At 48.9% G+C, this 15,547-nt stretch overlaps 2 protein-coding genes and 1 non-coding gene across 4 annotated transcripts; all 3 read left to right on the top strand.

Annotated features, from left to right (window-relative positions):
* Window positions 1–2,303: 2,303 nt before the first annotated feature.
* LOC123077094 (uncharacterized) lies at window positions 2,304–5,732 on the top strand. 2 transcript variants are annotated; one of them, XM_044499309.1, is made up of 6 exons: window positions 2,304–2,612; window positions 2,682–3,237; window positions 3,340–3,423; window positions 4,201–4,498; window positions 4,597–4,814; window positions 4,939–5,732. In XM_044499309.1, exons 4-6 carry the CDS (start codon window positions 4,208–4,210, stop codon window positions 5,492–5,494), a joined length of 1,065 nt encoding a protein of 354 aa, XP_044355244.1. In that variant the 5' UTR covers window positions 2,304–2,612; window positions 2,682–3,237; window positions 3,340–3,423; window positions 4,201–4,207; the 3' UTR covers window positions 5,495–5,732. The 2 variants fall into 2 exon arrangements, with proteins under 2 accessions (XP_044355244.1, XP_044355243.1); XM_044499308.1 differs by having other exon boundaries at window positions 3,340–3,438.
* Window positions 5,733–6,539: 807 nt separating this feature from the next.
* On the top strand, window positions 6,540–8,528 carry LOC123077093 (RNA exonuclease 4-like). Its single transcript, XM_044499307.1, has 2 exons — window positions 6,540–7,060; window positions 7,203–8,528. Exons 1-2 carry the CDS (start codon window positions 7,035–7,037, stop codon window positions 8,248–8,250), a joined length of 1,074 nt encoding a protein of 357 aa, XP_044355242.1. The 5' UTR covers window positions 6,540–7,034; the 3' UTR covers window positions 8,251–8,528.
* A 6,594-nt stretch (window positions 8,529–15,122) lies between these two features.
* On the top strand, window positions 15,123–15,195 carry TRNAE-CUC (transfer RNA glutamic acid (anticodon CUC)). The gene has a single exon. It is a non-coding gene; the product is annotated as a tRNA-Glu (tRNA).
* The last annotated feature ends 352 nt before the right edge of the window (window positions 15,196–15,547 follow it).

Below are 15,547 nucleotides of genomic sequence, written 5' to 3'. Positions count from 1 at the left end.
GGCATAAGCTAACATACTTTCTCTTCTTGGATCATATGCACTTATGATTGGAACTCTAGCAAACATCCGTAACTACTAAAGATCATTAAGGTAAAACCCAGCCATAGCATTAAAGTATCAAGTCCTCTTTATTCCCATACGCCATAACTCACTTATCCGTGTTTGTGTTTCTATCACTCACGCAATGCAGACAATAAGCAAACCATGGACATATTGCAAACCCTACAGCGGGGATCCCTCACGCTCGCGCGACACGGAGAGCACCATAGGACAACACCAATAATAAAACATGCAACTCAAACCAATCATGATCATCAATCAACCCATAGTACAAAACGGATCTACTCAAACTTCATAGGATAGCCATACATCATTGGGAAATAATATATAGCGTTGAGCACCATGTTTAAGTAGAGATTACATCGGGTAAAAGAGAGGTTACACCGCTGCATAGAGGGGGAGAGACTTGGTGATGATGGCGGCAAAGTTGTTGGTGTAGATCGTCGTCGCGATGATGGCCCCGGTGGCGTTCCGGCGCCACCGGTAGAGAGAGGGAGAGAGCCCCCTCCTTCTTCTTCCTTGGCCTCCCCCCTAGATGGGATAAGGGTTTCCCCTCTGGTCCATGGCCTCCATGGCGGCGGAGGGGCGGGAGCCCCTCTGAGATTGGATCTCTCTCTCTCTCTCTCTGTTCCTTCTATTTCTACGCTCTCAGATTCTAGCCTTTCACCGTTTCTTAAATTCCCAGAGATTCGTAACTCCGATTGGGTTGAAATTTTAATACAATTTTTATCCGGATATTAGTTTTCTTGCGCCAGAAAAAGGGCACCAACCGCCTTACGGGGTGGCCACAAGGGCCCAGGGCGCGCGCCCTGCCTTGTGGCCCAAAATTCACATATATTCCAAAAATAAATCTCCGTAAGTTTTTACCCCGTTTGGACTCCGTTTGATATGGATTTTCTGCGAAACAAAAACATGCAACAAACAGGAACTGGCAATGGGCACTGGATCAATATGTTAGTCCCAGAAAAAGTATAAAAAGTTGCCAAAAGTATAAAAAAGTTGTATAATATTAACATGGAACAATCAAAAATTATAGATACGACAGAGACGTATCAACGACACCGCAGTACCGCCATCATCCGATCTGGAAGACCAGATCCTAGGGTTTCCCCGGAGCAGCACGAGTGGGTCGACAGTAGTTAAGCGACGATGCATTCATCAAGGTAAAGACGCATAACGCCGTCATCGCCTTCCATCGGCTCGGTTTTCACCGGCAACTTTGTCTTCCCGACTCGTAGCCGGGACTAGATGGCAGAACTCGAGATATGACCATCCAGCCTTAGGCCGACCACCTCTGACGGAGGAGATGGCCACCACCGCCGGCTACACCGGCCAGATCAGATCTGACCAGAGGCGTCGCCGAACAGTCCACCAGGCCCTCCACGCCGCCGCCGTCGCCGATCCGACGCCCGATGGCGCGCCGCCGCTGACCGCAGCCACTGCCCTTCCTGGCACAGTGACGTGCCGCGCCTGTAGGCCTAAGGCAGGGCCGACCACCACGCCGCCGCCTGCTGCAGCCATCACCGACATAGATTGGATCGGCCGCGCCTCCACGCGTTTAGGGGCCCCGCACCACCCCTAAGACGCGGGAGTCCCCCACCACCGCTGTCGGCCTCCGGGCTTAGCCCGGCGGCGGCGGAGGGAGGGGAAAGGGGAGATCACGCCCCCGGCGGCTAGGGTTTGGGCGCCGCCCGAGTCGCCCTAGCGGGGACGACGCGGAGGGAGAGTCTCTAAAATTCCTTAAAATTCTTCTTTTGTGTAAACGTGCCTGGGGATTGGATCTAGAAGGAGATCAGAGGAGGAAGGAGATAGGTGGGGAAGAGCAGCTTCCTATGTTGAATGATTCGTCCAAAGTCTCGATGCCTCACTCACGCGCACAGGGCCCCGTACATATAGCCTGGCGACAGCCCACACACACACTCACGCTTACACTGTGGACCCACTAGTCAGCTTGACTCGGTCGCCTTCTTCTGCCCTTGGTGATGTTGTGGAGTCCCTCCAGCATGCCCATGGCTCGCCCGTGGTGTCATTCATGACATTCTGGTTCTGCTCGTTTAGCACAGGTGCTCCAACGGCCGCAGGGCAACTTGCGTGGCGGGTTCACTCGAGCAGGCGCGCACCTTGGGTGTGTATCTATATTTGTTTGTTGGTACAGTATGTAGTATAGTACAGTACTAGGTGTAGCGGCGCGGCGCGGCTCACGCCACGCGGAGTTGTTAATAAGGAAACGCTTGATACGTGGCCGGATATGACTCACACCTCTGTGCTTAAATACCCCCACGGAGGCTAAACCTAATCCCTATCCTTGTTCCCCCCAGAGCGCTCCTCGCCGCCGCCAGGTCGGGGCGGATCCACCGTCGCCGATGCTCCGGCTTTTGCCGACGGCGGTAGATGATTTTCTGCGTACCAGGGTACCGGCTGGTACCGCTGGCGGCGCAACGCCGATAAATTTTCGACGGCGCCTTGGAGATGTTTATAGATCCGCCATGCCGCCTGCTCGATGACCAGCAGGGCGTCTTTTCTCCCTTAATCAGTGAGGTCATCTGTTCAAGGTAATTGTTTTCATGCTTCTTTTGCAATTTTCTTTATGACGTCGTCTAACTGGTTTGCAACCTATACAGGTTGTATCTCTCTTAGACTGATTTTCATCGGGGGACGCTTCCACCAAGGACCAGATCCGGCGCTGATGCAATCTTCCGGGCTCGGAGAGGATCTGTCACACAAGGGCAGAGCGGCTCCATATGGATCGAGTCCCCGAATCCGTAAAGTTTGGCGGGTCAGTTCCATATGGATGATCGATTTATTGGGTTCTTGGGGCTCGTGCTTGCGCCCGGATCCGACAAGCGGAACTGCCCCGGATCGGAAAAGCTCCGATTCAATCTGCGGATTGGCTGCTTCTTGGGCCTGGCCCGTTACGCGCGCTCTCCATACCAATGCACGAAGAGATGCAGCAATGCGCGGCCCAAGGCCCGTTACTGGAACCCACCGGACGCCCCGAGCCGCATATGAGCCTCCGTTTCGTTCCCCTCCTTACTGCGGCTGCTTGTGGCTCCGGTCGGGTGGGCTGGCGGAGGGGCGGGGGGCGGAGGGCCGGAGCCAACTGGCGGCGGCGGCTGGGAGACACGGCTGCGGGGAGGCGGAACGCACTGGCGGTGGCGTTGCAATCTGAGTGGTCAGGTCAGTGCCTTTCTCCTAAACCCCTAAACCTCAATGCGTCTCCGACGTAATCTCCAATCGGAGTCAGTTCGTCCTAACTCCAATCTGGCGACCTAAACTCAGGGCGGAGGGCCCGTGGCCACTGGTGGCTGCGACTGCGAGACACAACTGCGGGAAGCCAGAGCTGACTGGCGAGGGCGGCCTGAGGTAACAATCTGAGAGGTCAGCTCTCTCTTCTATAACCCCTAAACCCTTGTGTGTTCCCGACCTGAACTCCAATCGGACTCGTCAGTTGGCTCCTACCTAAAATCCAATCGGATTCATCAGTTCGGTCCTGCTATGCTTGTTTCCATGTGTGCAGTGCCTGGTGCTGTTGCTATTTAGTACCCGCTAGCTAACTGAAGTTGGTCGTGCAAGGATATTTCCCTGATTTGAAGTTCAGGGCTTTTGCAACTTGTATGGGGCTGTGATGTTTTGATTAGTTCGTTCGCTGCTACCTGTTTAAACATGCAATGTGTGTGCCAATTCATGCAGATTATTGCCTTGTAGCTTAAGATTTGCTGTTCACATAGTTCATCTCGGATCATATACGGAAAGCTGCATGCTCTAGTACATCCTGTTTATGCAAAGTTTAGCAGCATCAAGTTTTTGTCCATTTCCCATCGTATATGGAAAGTTTATGATGCTATTCTGTTGACATGTAGGAGTATTTGTGATCTTTACAATCCTCTGTATCCATCATAAATGTAGAAACTATGAAACAGGGCAATAAGTTTTGGTAGCTGCAAGTTTTGCGTGGCAGATGATATCTGTGAATGAAGCGCTTTACTATCCATCTATTTTATAGTCTTGCATTATAGCCTTTTGTGTGCGTTGTTATGATTTTAGATTTACCGGTATGGCGCAGTTTTTGAATGTTTTAGTATTGATTGATTACTTGCAATGCAGCATTAGATGTTCCTAAATTTTATTCTCTTATTGCAGGTTGAAGATGGCTGATGCTAGTTACCGTCAAAGACTGCGGGATGCAGCTAAGTGTCGCCATTATGAGAATACCGTCATTTCTCAAACTGAGGCCATTTTTCGCAGACCCATCAACATCCAAAGGCACCTGAATGACCTTTTCAGAATAGAATTTCCCTTAAGACCAACTCCAGATCAATTTATGGAATTCTATAGAGTTACTCGGGAACGCTATGAAGCAATCTCTTTTATGTCAGTTCCTGGAGTTCTATATGATGGCAGACCTGTTCAGATACCAGTCACGGCCCCTAGTTACATCGTATGTTTTCTCAAATCTTACTCATATGCTATGTCTATTCTCTTGTGTAGCAACTGTGATGTGTTGTTATTGACGTTATATACTGTTTACTTTAACAGGAGGAAAAGACTTACCACACCATTGTCATACGCCTTGACAATGGATATGTTGTGGAGTTTCTTATTCAAGAATCAAAGAATTATGTTGTTGGGTTGAGAGTATATCGGATTGAAAATCAGAGAAATGCTGCCCCTTGGTTTGTATTTGATACAGTGACATTACCTCAATACTTCGGAGAATGCATACCAATCAACTATCCCTTGAGCTACACTAATGTGTATGTTTGTCATTCATTCTTTAATTTGCTACAGTTATTGTTGTCATCATGTATTTTATTTGACCTATCTTTTGGTCTTTTCCTGTGTTAGTGATTAGCGAAACGAAACTTTTTTTTGTACCAGTGACTTGGTCTTATTCGGAGCTGGAGCTGTCTCGGATGCAGTGGACTTCTTTTCCACATATCTGGATAATCCTCACCAGCAGTCTACAGATCAGGGTAAACTGCACTGCCAGTTATTCTTTCTGCTGTTTGGTGAAGGACCCCGGTTCCGTATTGCGCAGCAGTGGGCTAGAGACAATGCTCTTAATGTCAATTGGCAGCATCCTGAAGCTGTCCTTCTCGAACTACTGCATGATTATTCCAAGCTCTGCGATTGTTCGTTTCATCTACTCCAGTATTATGTTGAGATCCCTTTTCTTGATGCCCTTTTGGACGACCTGAAGGAGCTCAGTCCTTTTGCTCGTACCCTGTCTGATGCTAAGAAAAGGTGGGAGCCATATGAGGCCAAATATGCGAGTGCTGGCTTGGTCTTCCGAAGAGGTGATGGCAAGATTATATTGGAATCTTTGGTGGGTGGTGAACTGTTGCTCCTCAATTACAATTACAAGTTCTGTACAAGGATTCAGATGAGACAAGCAGGTTATGATGGTCAATGGTTTGAAAGGCTTAGCAAGTAGAGCAGTGGCTAAAACTGATGTAAACGACTCAATTTTGGTACTAGCGCAGTGTACTGATTCCAGCTGACTTTGGTATCACTGTTTATGGTTCAAACTTTGTACTGAACTATTTCTTCTAGGACAAGCTCTGAAGGAAAGCCTATATGAACCCCTGAGCTTCAGGTTGCTCCAACTGTTGTTGTTTGACATTTTGTGTGTGTAAGCTCTGAAGGAAGCCTATACTGAACTATTTCTTCTAGTTCTTTTGCTTTTTAACTCTAATGCTTCTGCTTGTCTGTCCTTTGGATTCAGTTGGTCATATTGAGTGTTGTTTGAGGATCAAGTCATTAAACATTTGGATTTGTGGAAAACTACTCATGGGCTAGGACTAGAGCAAGTTTTTCTTTTTCACTGTGCTGTTGAGACTTTTTTGTTTCTTAGCTCTCTGAGGACTGAGACCTCATTAAAAAATAATGAATTGGAAGGACAAAGTAAAGTCTCGCTGGACATGCTGTCGGCTTGAAACAGAAACATTTGATTTCTTTTTTGTTCGCGTGTATGAAGCATAACTTTCTTCGTCAGTTTTATCTTTGGGGTTTACTACAATGCAGCATTGACTTTCACGTTGCATGTTCTGCAGTACTAGTAGATGTGGCTGCATCTATGCATGTATATATGCTTGGTGAGAGACGTAGCTATCATTCCGTCTGGCATTGGTGGTACTGTCTGGCTATGTTATTTTTTTTCAGTTAAGTATGAGTTCATTTTTCTCTCCAAACAGAAAGTTTCGGTTCAGTTTACTTACAAGATAGTAAATGCATGGTTTCTCATGAAGTGTGTTGGAAAATCATGATTTTGGGAACCTATTTCCACATGTATTTTCAATCACAGAGGCAGCAAAACAGATGCCTAGAACCCGGATCAGGAGAATGAGATGAAGACATCTCCCAACGCAAAAGCTCAGCCGGAGAGGTGTGTTCCCAGGATATCCACGCAGATCCCATCACCCGGCGCTCCGCGCGGCTCTCCACCACCGCCAAAAGACGGAGCCAACATAAGACGACGATGACGACGATCATCGTCCGCCCGACTACCGCAGCGGCTATACCTACCCGCCGGGCGTGTGCACGTCGGTCGATCTCCGGCAGGAATCCCAATCCAATCTCATCTTTCTATCCATCGGGTTGTTCTTGCCTTTTCAAACCGGATATTTTGACCAGGGCATCGCATCATCCCCTTTTCTTTTTCTTGAGGGCATGCAATCTGGTGTCTATGCTCTGAAGTCTGAACAACATGCAGAGATCGAGCTCGATCACTGACGAAGTACACTGCCGGCCGGCTTCGGTCGCATCTCCGGAACCTCGCATGAATATACTGCTACTGCAAATAAGAAGCTCTCCGTTGGCGCCGTTGTCAGGAATCGAATACCATCCGTTTTGCACTTTGCAGCTACATAAATAGCCGTCCGTTTCTTACAGCCCAACCAACCATGCAAGCAAGCACGATGACTACTGTTTGCCGCGTCTCTGCACTTGCTTAGGTGACTCACTCACTGCCGACCATGGACAACTCTTCAGATGCTCACAGGTTCGTACGGTGCCCACTCCTTCTCCATCTTCGTATGCTCCATCTTCTCCATCTTCTCCACATTCCACGATCACACGTACTACAACATATACACATTTTCTTCTTGCTGACGAGGAGTTCTTGGGTTTGTACGTGCGTGTAGCCGTCACAGGTGCGCGGCGTGCTACCGTCAGTTCAACCGGATGGAGCACCTGGTGGAGCACATGCGGTCGTCGCACCACTCCCACCACGAGCCCCGCTGCGGCGTCTGTGGCAAGCACTGCCGCTCCATCGACGCGCTCCGCGACCACCTCGGCTTCGGCGCCTCCCTGCCCTCCAAGCCCGCCTGCGCCACCGCCTTCCAAGCCCACGGCTGCCCGCTCTGCCTCGCCGTCTTCCCCACCGCCAGCGCCCTCCGCGCTCACTGCGCCGCATGCAAGCTCTCCCGCGCTCCGATCCCCTCATCCGTCCAGAGCCTCACGAGGACTATGTCGAGGATGGGCGCGCGAGGCGGTCGCGGCGCGGTGGCGCTGGGGTGCAAGATGGTCGGTGGCGGGAGCGACGGCACTCTCGACGTGCGCGCGCGCGTCTGCGTCGTCGATGAGCACGAGTCCATCCTCTACGAGAGCTTCGTGAAGCCGCTCATCCCGGTGACGCACTACCGGTACGAGAGCACGGGCATCCGCCCCGAGCACCTCCGCGACGCGCCCACCGTGAAGCAGGCGATGCGGCGGGTGCAGGACATCCTCCTCAACGGCGAGCAGTCCTACTCCTACTCCTACTCCTCCCGCGGCGCCGCCCGGCTCCTCGTCGGCCACGGGCTGGAGCACGACCTCGACGCGCTCGGCATGGACTACCCGGCGCACCTGAAGAGGGACACGGCGGTCTACCCGCCGCTGATGAAGACCAGCGCCAGGCTCATGAGCAACTCGCTCCGGTATCTCACGCGGAGCTGCCTGGGCTATGACATACAGACCGGCGGCCACCATCACCCCTACGATGACTGCGTGGCCGCCATGCGCCTGTACAAGAGCATGCGCGCCATGAGGGATCAGCACGGCCGGCCCAAGGACGATGATGATGAGTCCACAGCCAAGGCCTTCCCGGCGTGGAGGCAGCGGGAGCTGGAGCGCATGTCGCCGGAGGAGCTCCTCGCGATGTCCAGGCCCGACTACCGATGTTGGTGCCTTGACGACGACCGGCGATGCTGACGGATTCGAATCTTGGTTGGCGCTTTTACTTGGTGGTGATGATGAAAGATAGGAGAATATAAAATGCCGTGTGCGTTGGATCTCGGATGGATAGCTGCCGTACCTTACGATCGACGTGTGGTGGTCGAATAAAGTTGCCTGACTTTCAAATGTTGGTCATTAGGGGGCTGTTTGGTTTGTGCCCCAACTTGCCCAACCAAAATTTTGGCATGACCAAAAAATTGGCAAGTTGTTATTGTTTGGATTGTAGCCATTGTACCTCCCAAAAATTTGGCAAGTTCTCCATTTGGTTTGGCAATTTGGATTGATTGATGCTTGGTTTGATTTTAATTTAGTTGTACTGTTGAGGCAATAAAAACGAAATTAGCAATTATATTTTTAATATGAAAACTTAATTAACTATAACATGCGAAAAAACGAAATTAGCAATTATCAAGAAAAGACCAAAATTGGCATGTAAGAGTAAATACGTACGGGCGTCCCGTATATGCAAAAAAAAACATGTATAACTTTTGAACTAGACTAAGCTCACGGCTGCCTTTACGGAAACTGAAACCATTAGTTTTGCTTAGAAGACAACCGGTAGCAGTAAAAGGTCGACGGGAGTAACCGATTCAAACAATCACTTCCTAATTTCGCGTCAAAAGAAAATACGCGTACGTATCGTTCATTTCCGCCTCTGATTAATCCGTTGACTATTCGCTTAACAAACACAGCACGGGATCCACGTACTAAGCGGGCGAGAGGTGCGCTCGCCAATTTTTTGGCGACCGATTTCGGGGCCCTCCGCACGCCCATGCGTTGGCAAAAATAACATGGAGTCGTTCCGGGCAGCGTGGGCGAGCCAATGTTTCGGTGACAGTCCAAACAACTTTCAATTCTCACGGGCGAGCCAATTTTTTGGTAGGGTCTGCGTTGGTGGCAATCCAAACAGCCCCTAGATTTTGTTTGGGAACAGGCTGCCGACGGCCCCGGGGAGGCGAGGGAAGCGAGGTATGGGATGCCGGCTAGGCCTCAACGATCGTACTGATTCCAAAGATCCCCATCCTAAGGAACTAAAGGACTTCAGACCGATTAGCCTGTGTAACGTGGTGTATAAGGTTGTTTCTAAATGCATGGTAAACAGATTACGGCCTCTCCTGGCTGAACTCGGAAAATCAAAGCGCTTTTATTACAGGGAGGCTAATATCAGACAATTTCATCATTGCCTTTGAATGTATTCATCATATCTAGGAAGCAAAAAACAATTCTCCCGCCTTATGTGCCTATAAGCTTGATCTATCCAAGGCCTATGATCGGGTGGATTGGGAGTTTTTGGAGAAGGCTTTAGCTAAATGGGGCTTTTCCCAAACCTGGATTTCTCGTGTGATGGCATGTGTGTCTTCGGTGAAATATTCGGTAAAATTTAATGGCAAGTTATTGGAGGCGTTCACCCCCTCCAGGGGGCTCCGTCAAGGTGATCCGCTGTCCCCCTTTCTCTTCCTTTTTGTAGCTGATGCCCTTTCTTCTCTCATAAAGAAGGCTACGAGGGAGGATGATCTTCAGGGGGTCAAAATCAGCAGAAGTGCTCCAGAGATTTCTCATCTTCTGTTTGCGGATGACTCTCTCCTGTTCTTTCATGCGACAGAGCAGCAGGCAACTTTGGTAAAAGGTTTGTTGAACACGTATGCGTCGGCGACGGGACAACTAATCAATCCGTCTAAGTGTTCCATCCTCTTCTCGAATCATTGCCAGCCTAATGTTATACAGGAGGTAAAGAATGTGTTGGAGATTACTCAGGAGGTTTTTGAACCAAAATACTTGGGCTTGCCGGTCCCTGAAGGAAGAATGCACAAAGGTAGATTTGAAACTACTCAAGATCGGTTGCGGAAGAGGCTTGTGGATTGGAGTGAGCAATATATGTCCTCGGGCAATAAAGAGATTCTCATCAAGGCCGTTGCCCAAGCCATTCCTACTTATGTGATGAGCGTGTTCAAGCTTCCTGCATCGGTTTGTGACGATCTTGTTAGAATTAATGGGCTAGGCCCATAGCAATTTCTGAAATCTCAAAGCCCATGTGTAAAATGGCAAGTGGTGGTGCTAAGTTTAGTCCCACCCCGGAAGTTGAAGAAGAGTTGGACCTCTTTATATAGTGGGTTCTCTCCACCACTCTAAGTGGTGTGTGAGAAGAGAAAGGGAAAATCACACGCGCGCGCTCGCTCGCCTCGCCTCGCCTTGCCGGGCCGTGGCGAGGCGAGGCGTACATGCGACATGCGCGTGAATGGTCAGCCGAAATCCGGTCCGTCTCCTTGCAGGAGCGCAGCTTCCTTTTGTCGTTTTATTTTTATGTCTTGGCAAACAAGTTTTTGATTTCTTGTCCGGAAAGTATACGAATTAGAAACCGAGTCGGTTTGGGATTGTGATCGCGACACAATACCGCCTCTGGTCCTAATATATATACAGCTACCGGCTGCGGCCAGAGACACACCAAAAACACCTAGGGTTTTGCCTCATCTCACAACTTGCGCCGCCATCGTAGTCTACTCCATCCCAAACGCCGGCGTGCATCGGCGCGTAGGAGAGCAGGTCTCCGGAACCGTTCGTCTTTGCGATCCTGCACCGGGAGAGGACGAATTAGGTTTTTGGGAAGCGCTGTGCGCGACTGCTCAAATTCGTCATCACGGGTCGTCTTCCGTCCAAGTCGGGCGGTGCTACTCATCGTCGTATTCATCGCCGTCAGCAGCAGATCGTCGCCAACATCATCATCAACACCGTCGCACCCATAATAGCTAACGATCAGTACGTCCAACATCCTCTGTTCATGTCTGTCTCTACAGCTATTGTTACGTGTTTGCTGCCGTTATGCATGTCTTGTTGTTCTTCTAGTTTGCTAGATTATTGCATGCTAGTATCTCTTCTAGTCATGAATGATTTACTGGAATTAATCATGAACTTGCCTAATATTCCAACAGATCTTACACGTATGATTCACCAATACTGGTGGGGCGTTGAGAAGGGGAAAAGGAAGATGGCATATGGATGAGTTGGGATAAGTTGAGGCTTCCTAAATCCATGGGGGGTATGGGCTTCCGCGACATGAGATCGTTTAATCAAGCTCTGTTAGCCAAACAAGCGTGGAGGCTTCTGGATTCCCCCGAGAGTTTGTGCTCAAGATTATTAAAGGCTAAGTATTACCCACATGGCCAGTTATTGGACACTGTTTTCCCAAACAGTGGTTCGGATGTGTGGAAGGGAATTTCATACGGTCTTGAGCTGGTTAAGAAAGGGGCAATTTGGCGTGTGGGAAATGGTGCTTCGGTACGTACCAGGAGGGATCCTTGGATCCCGAGACCTGATTCGTTCCGGCCAATTACTCCTAAAGGGAACTGCAGACTAAATCGAGTGTCGGATTTCTTGGATGATAACAGTGCTTGGAGAGTAGAAAGCCTGAATGAGTTTTTCTGGCCAATGGATGTGGTGCATATTCTGAAAATCAGAACTTCTCCCCGGCAGCGAGGTGATTTTCTGTCCTGGTTCCCGAAAAAAAGCGGACTGTTTTCGGTAAAGAGTGCTTACAGGCTTGCAACTCAGGAACACAACACTGTCTTCGCCAACGGTTCATCCAGTACTAGTCCGGACGGGGAGCGCTCTTTGTGGAACCTCGTCTGGAAGTCTGAAGTACCACAAAAAATGAAGATTACCACTTGGAGTATTGTTACTGCACTAGTAGAAAAAGAGGCTTCCATACGCCCCCATTAGTCCCCAAAATAATCGAACCGCGACCAAAGGGGTCTTTAGTCGCGGTTCGGGAGGAGACCCGCGACCAACTATCTGGACCCAGCGCGCTCGGTCGACAGCTGGCGGACGGGAGGGGCTTTAGTCCCGGTTGGCCTGGCCAACCGGGACTAAAGGTCCTCAGGCTGGCCCGAAGGCCTTTAGTCGCGGTTGGCCAGACCAACCGGGACTAAAGGTTAGACCTTTAGTCCCGGTTGGTCTGGCCAACCGCGACTAATGGGATTTGAGGCATTAGTACCGGTTCATGGCACGAACCGGTACTAAAGGCCTCATTTTCAAACTCTAACCCCCCTGGATCGCCTTTTCAGTTTTAGAAAAAACAAAAGAAAATGATGGAAATGTCAAAAAAATAAGTTTCCCATGTGATATGTGGTCTAGTTGTTGGGAAAATTAACAAATATGAATTTTGACTTTATTTGCAAAATCTCTCTGGAATTTCTTAAAATGGGCATAACTTTTGCATACGAACTCGGATGAAAAAGTTTTTTATATGAAAAATCATCTACTCGAAAAGTTACATCCGAATTTAATCGGGGGAACCCCGTTAAACATTTTCAAAATCCTCAAAAACCTAACAGAAAAAAAGATACAGGGCTTTTAAGATCTGGAGAGGCAAAAAAATTCAAAAAATTTCAAACTGTGGTCAAACAATGGTCAAACTAATTATTCTAGAATATTAGTGTTACTAAATAATTATTTCAGTTTTTTTTAAATTTTGGTCAAATCTGGTCAAACTGTGGTCAAACAGTGGTCAAACTAAATATTCCAGAAATATTAGTGTTACTAAATAATTATTGTTTTTTAAAACAATAGTTTCAAACTCAAACAGTGTAATGTGTCACTTCGTGCTCAAGCTAAATTCCTGAGGGTTAATAGAATTGACATCCTACTATTGTCAGGAAAACAACAAGTGCAGACTTGGAAACGAGGGAGAATAGAACCCGAAAGTTAGGCGTGCTCAGGCTGGAGTAGTGAGAGGATGGGTGACCGTCCGGGAAGTTAGATGATTTGGAATGATGAGGAGTGATTAGAGATTAGAGGATAAATTGAGCAGTGATGAGGGGTGGTGATTAGAGATTAGAGGTTAAAATAATTCAGAAATTTGAAAATAAAATAAAAATTAAAAAAATTCGCAAAGAAACCAGGTTTAGGGGGCTAAAACCCTAAACCTGCGGAGGAGGCCTTTAGTCCCGGTTAGCCACGAGAACCGGGACTAAAGGTCCTCCGCCCCGACGGACCCCTGGCGCCCACGTGGACGGGCCTTTAGTCCCGGTTAGCCACGAGAACCGGGACTAAAGCCTTTAGTCGCGGTTCGTAAGAGGCGCGACTAGGGAGGGGTCTTTAGTCGCGCATATTTAGTCCCGGTTGCACAGCCGAGACTAAAGGCCTTTGCGAACCGGGACTAAAGGCCCATTTTCTACCGGTGCTGGTACACTGCCACACAAAAGTGCAAACAATTTAGGCACTTATCAACGAGATCGACATGCGCTCTTTGTGGTGTTGAGGAGGAGAGCACGTACCATGCGCTGGTAGCATGTACGCATGCAAGAATCCTCTGGGTGAACATGCGTCGTCGATGGCCATTACCAACTGATGATATGCTTCTTGATTCTGGAAAGGAATGGCTACTGTCTTTGTTGAGCAAGTGCACTGCAGCGGTCAGGGATATGCTAATTATGTTGGTGTGGAGGATTTGGCAGATGCGCAATGATTTGATGCATGGGAAAGATAGTACGCCAGCCCCCCCCCCCCCCCCCAACTCTATGGCCGGCGCCTGCAGCTGGGATGGTGGCGCTTTCGGTGGATGGATCCTTCCAAAAAGATGACGGTTCTGCGGCAGCTGGTATGGTTCTAAGGAACCCCGATGGTACAATCCTTTTCGCAGCTTATCGTTTTATCTTCCACTGCAACGACTCGCTGGAGGCGGAACTACATGCATTGATGCAAGGTATGGCTTTAGCTATACAACACTCGGACCTCCCGGTGATGATGCAGTCGGACTCTTTGGAGGCGTTATCCAGTCTTTCCAATAATGCCCTGTGTAGATCAGCTTATGGCCACCTTGTGTTGGAGATAAAGGACTTGTTAGGTATTAGGGAGTTTTTTCCTCTAAAGATTAACCGCTCTTAGAATAGAGTTGCCGATCGACTGGCCCATTATAGCCGCACGGAGCGAACTACTGCTGTGTGGTTGGGCTCAGTACCACCGTGTATTGAGAATTTGTGGCCTCAAGACTGTAACTCTATCATCATGCAATAAAACTCCCTTTACCCCCACAAAAAAAGAATAAGCTGCAGCCGGCTTAGGCGAATTAAAAGGTTAACGAGTTTAGGTGCGGAGACTGTCAACATCGGAACTGGAGGTCGGCGGGGCTTCACATAATAGATCAAAAGTTTTTCTCGAAATATAAGATAAAAAAGGGTGACACTTGAATTTTGAAAAGTCAATGTGCAGTATATTACAACTAAGATGTCATACTTGACGGGCTCCGTGTGCACTGTGCAGAACTTCTTTTAAGCTTTGGCACGTCTCTCTCCGGTACCGCGAGAATGTGCTCCAAACGAGCGCGTCGTCGAATGGGAGCACAAGGTTGTCAGCGATGACCGCGTCTCTTCCGTGAATGAAAACTCCTTCCGGGATATCTGCATTGCAGAACATACTGACATCTGCTTTACGATGGTGCCGGTCAGTTTGGTTTAGCATGATGACCCAGGTGCTCCGGGTACGGCAATAGGGCATTAGCAATGTAGCACCGGCTCATCATCCATCTTTGGTCTGAACTCTGAAGGAAGGAGCTGATGTAATATTGTAACCTGATCTGGAATAGACTAGTCTAAGTGTAAATTTATCCTTGAGACTTGGAAGGAAAAGGGAGAGAAAACATGCTCCTGACATTGTTGAGTATGACAATAGAACACTGACATATGTGTATGCCGAATGGACTAACACAGATAGAGAGAACCCTGACATGACATTATTATTGATCCCATAATCGAACCACAATTTTACAGTCCAGCACAACAAAGCAGCTGTAACTATGCTTGACAGTACAGTGAACTCTCTGTTTGTCAAGTGAATTGTTGCCTATCAAGAATCATTCCGTTGTAGTCTAGGTGGTTAGGATCCTCGTCTCTCACCCGAGAGACCCGGGTTCAAGTCCCGGCGATGGAATTTTTTGTTTTTTAATTTGCTGCATTTTTTTTGCATAGAATTTGCTGTATTTTAGGCTTTTAGTTTGTGCTGTTCCACGTTTTTTTAGGCATTGCTGTTCCACGGGTGCTGATGAGAATCAGAGCAACTCTAGCAGACCCCGCATCCCACCGGCCCGCAAAATGCGTTTGCAGTTCGCGCAAAACCACTTTTGCGGGCCGGCGCGGGCTGGCACAGATGCAGACCCCCCCAAACGGATCCGTAAAAAAAACACCGCGGAATATGCTTTTTTACGGGTCGGCTTCTGCGGGTTCTGCTCGGGCACCACCGCGACGACCGGCCCGCAAAACGCGTTTGTAGTTCGCGCAAAACC

Source organism: Triticum aestivum, chromosome 3D, assembly GCF_018294505.1.
Source record: "Triticum aestivum cultivar Chinese Spring chromosome 3D, IWGSC CS RefSeq v2.1, whole genome shotgun sequence".
In the NCBI taxonomy this organism is placed as follows: Eukaryota; Viridiplantae; Streptophyta; class Magnoliopsida; order Poales; family Poaceae; genus Triticum; species Triticum aestivum.
Note: the sequence above shows the minus strand (reverse complement) of the source record. Positions and strands in the feature narration are given on the sequence as shown.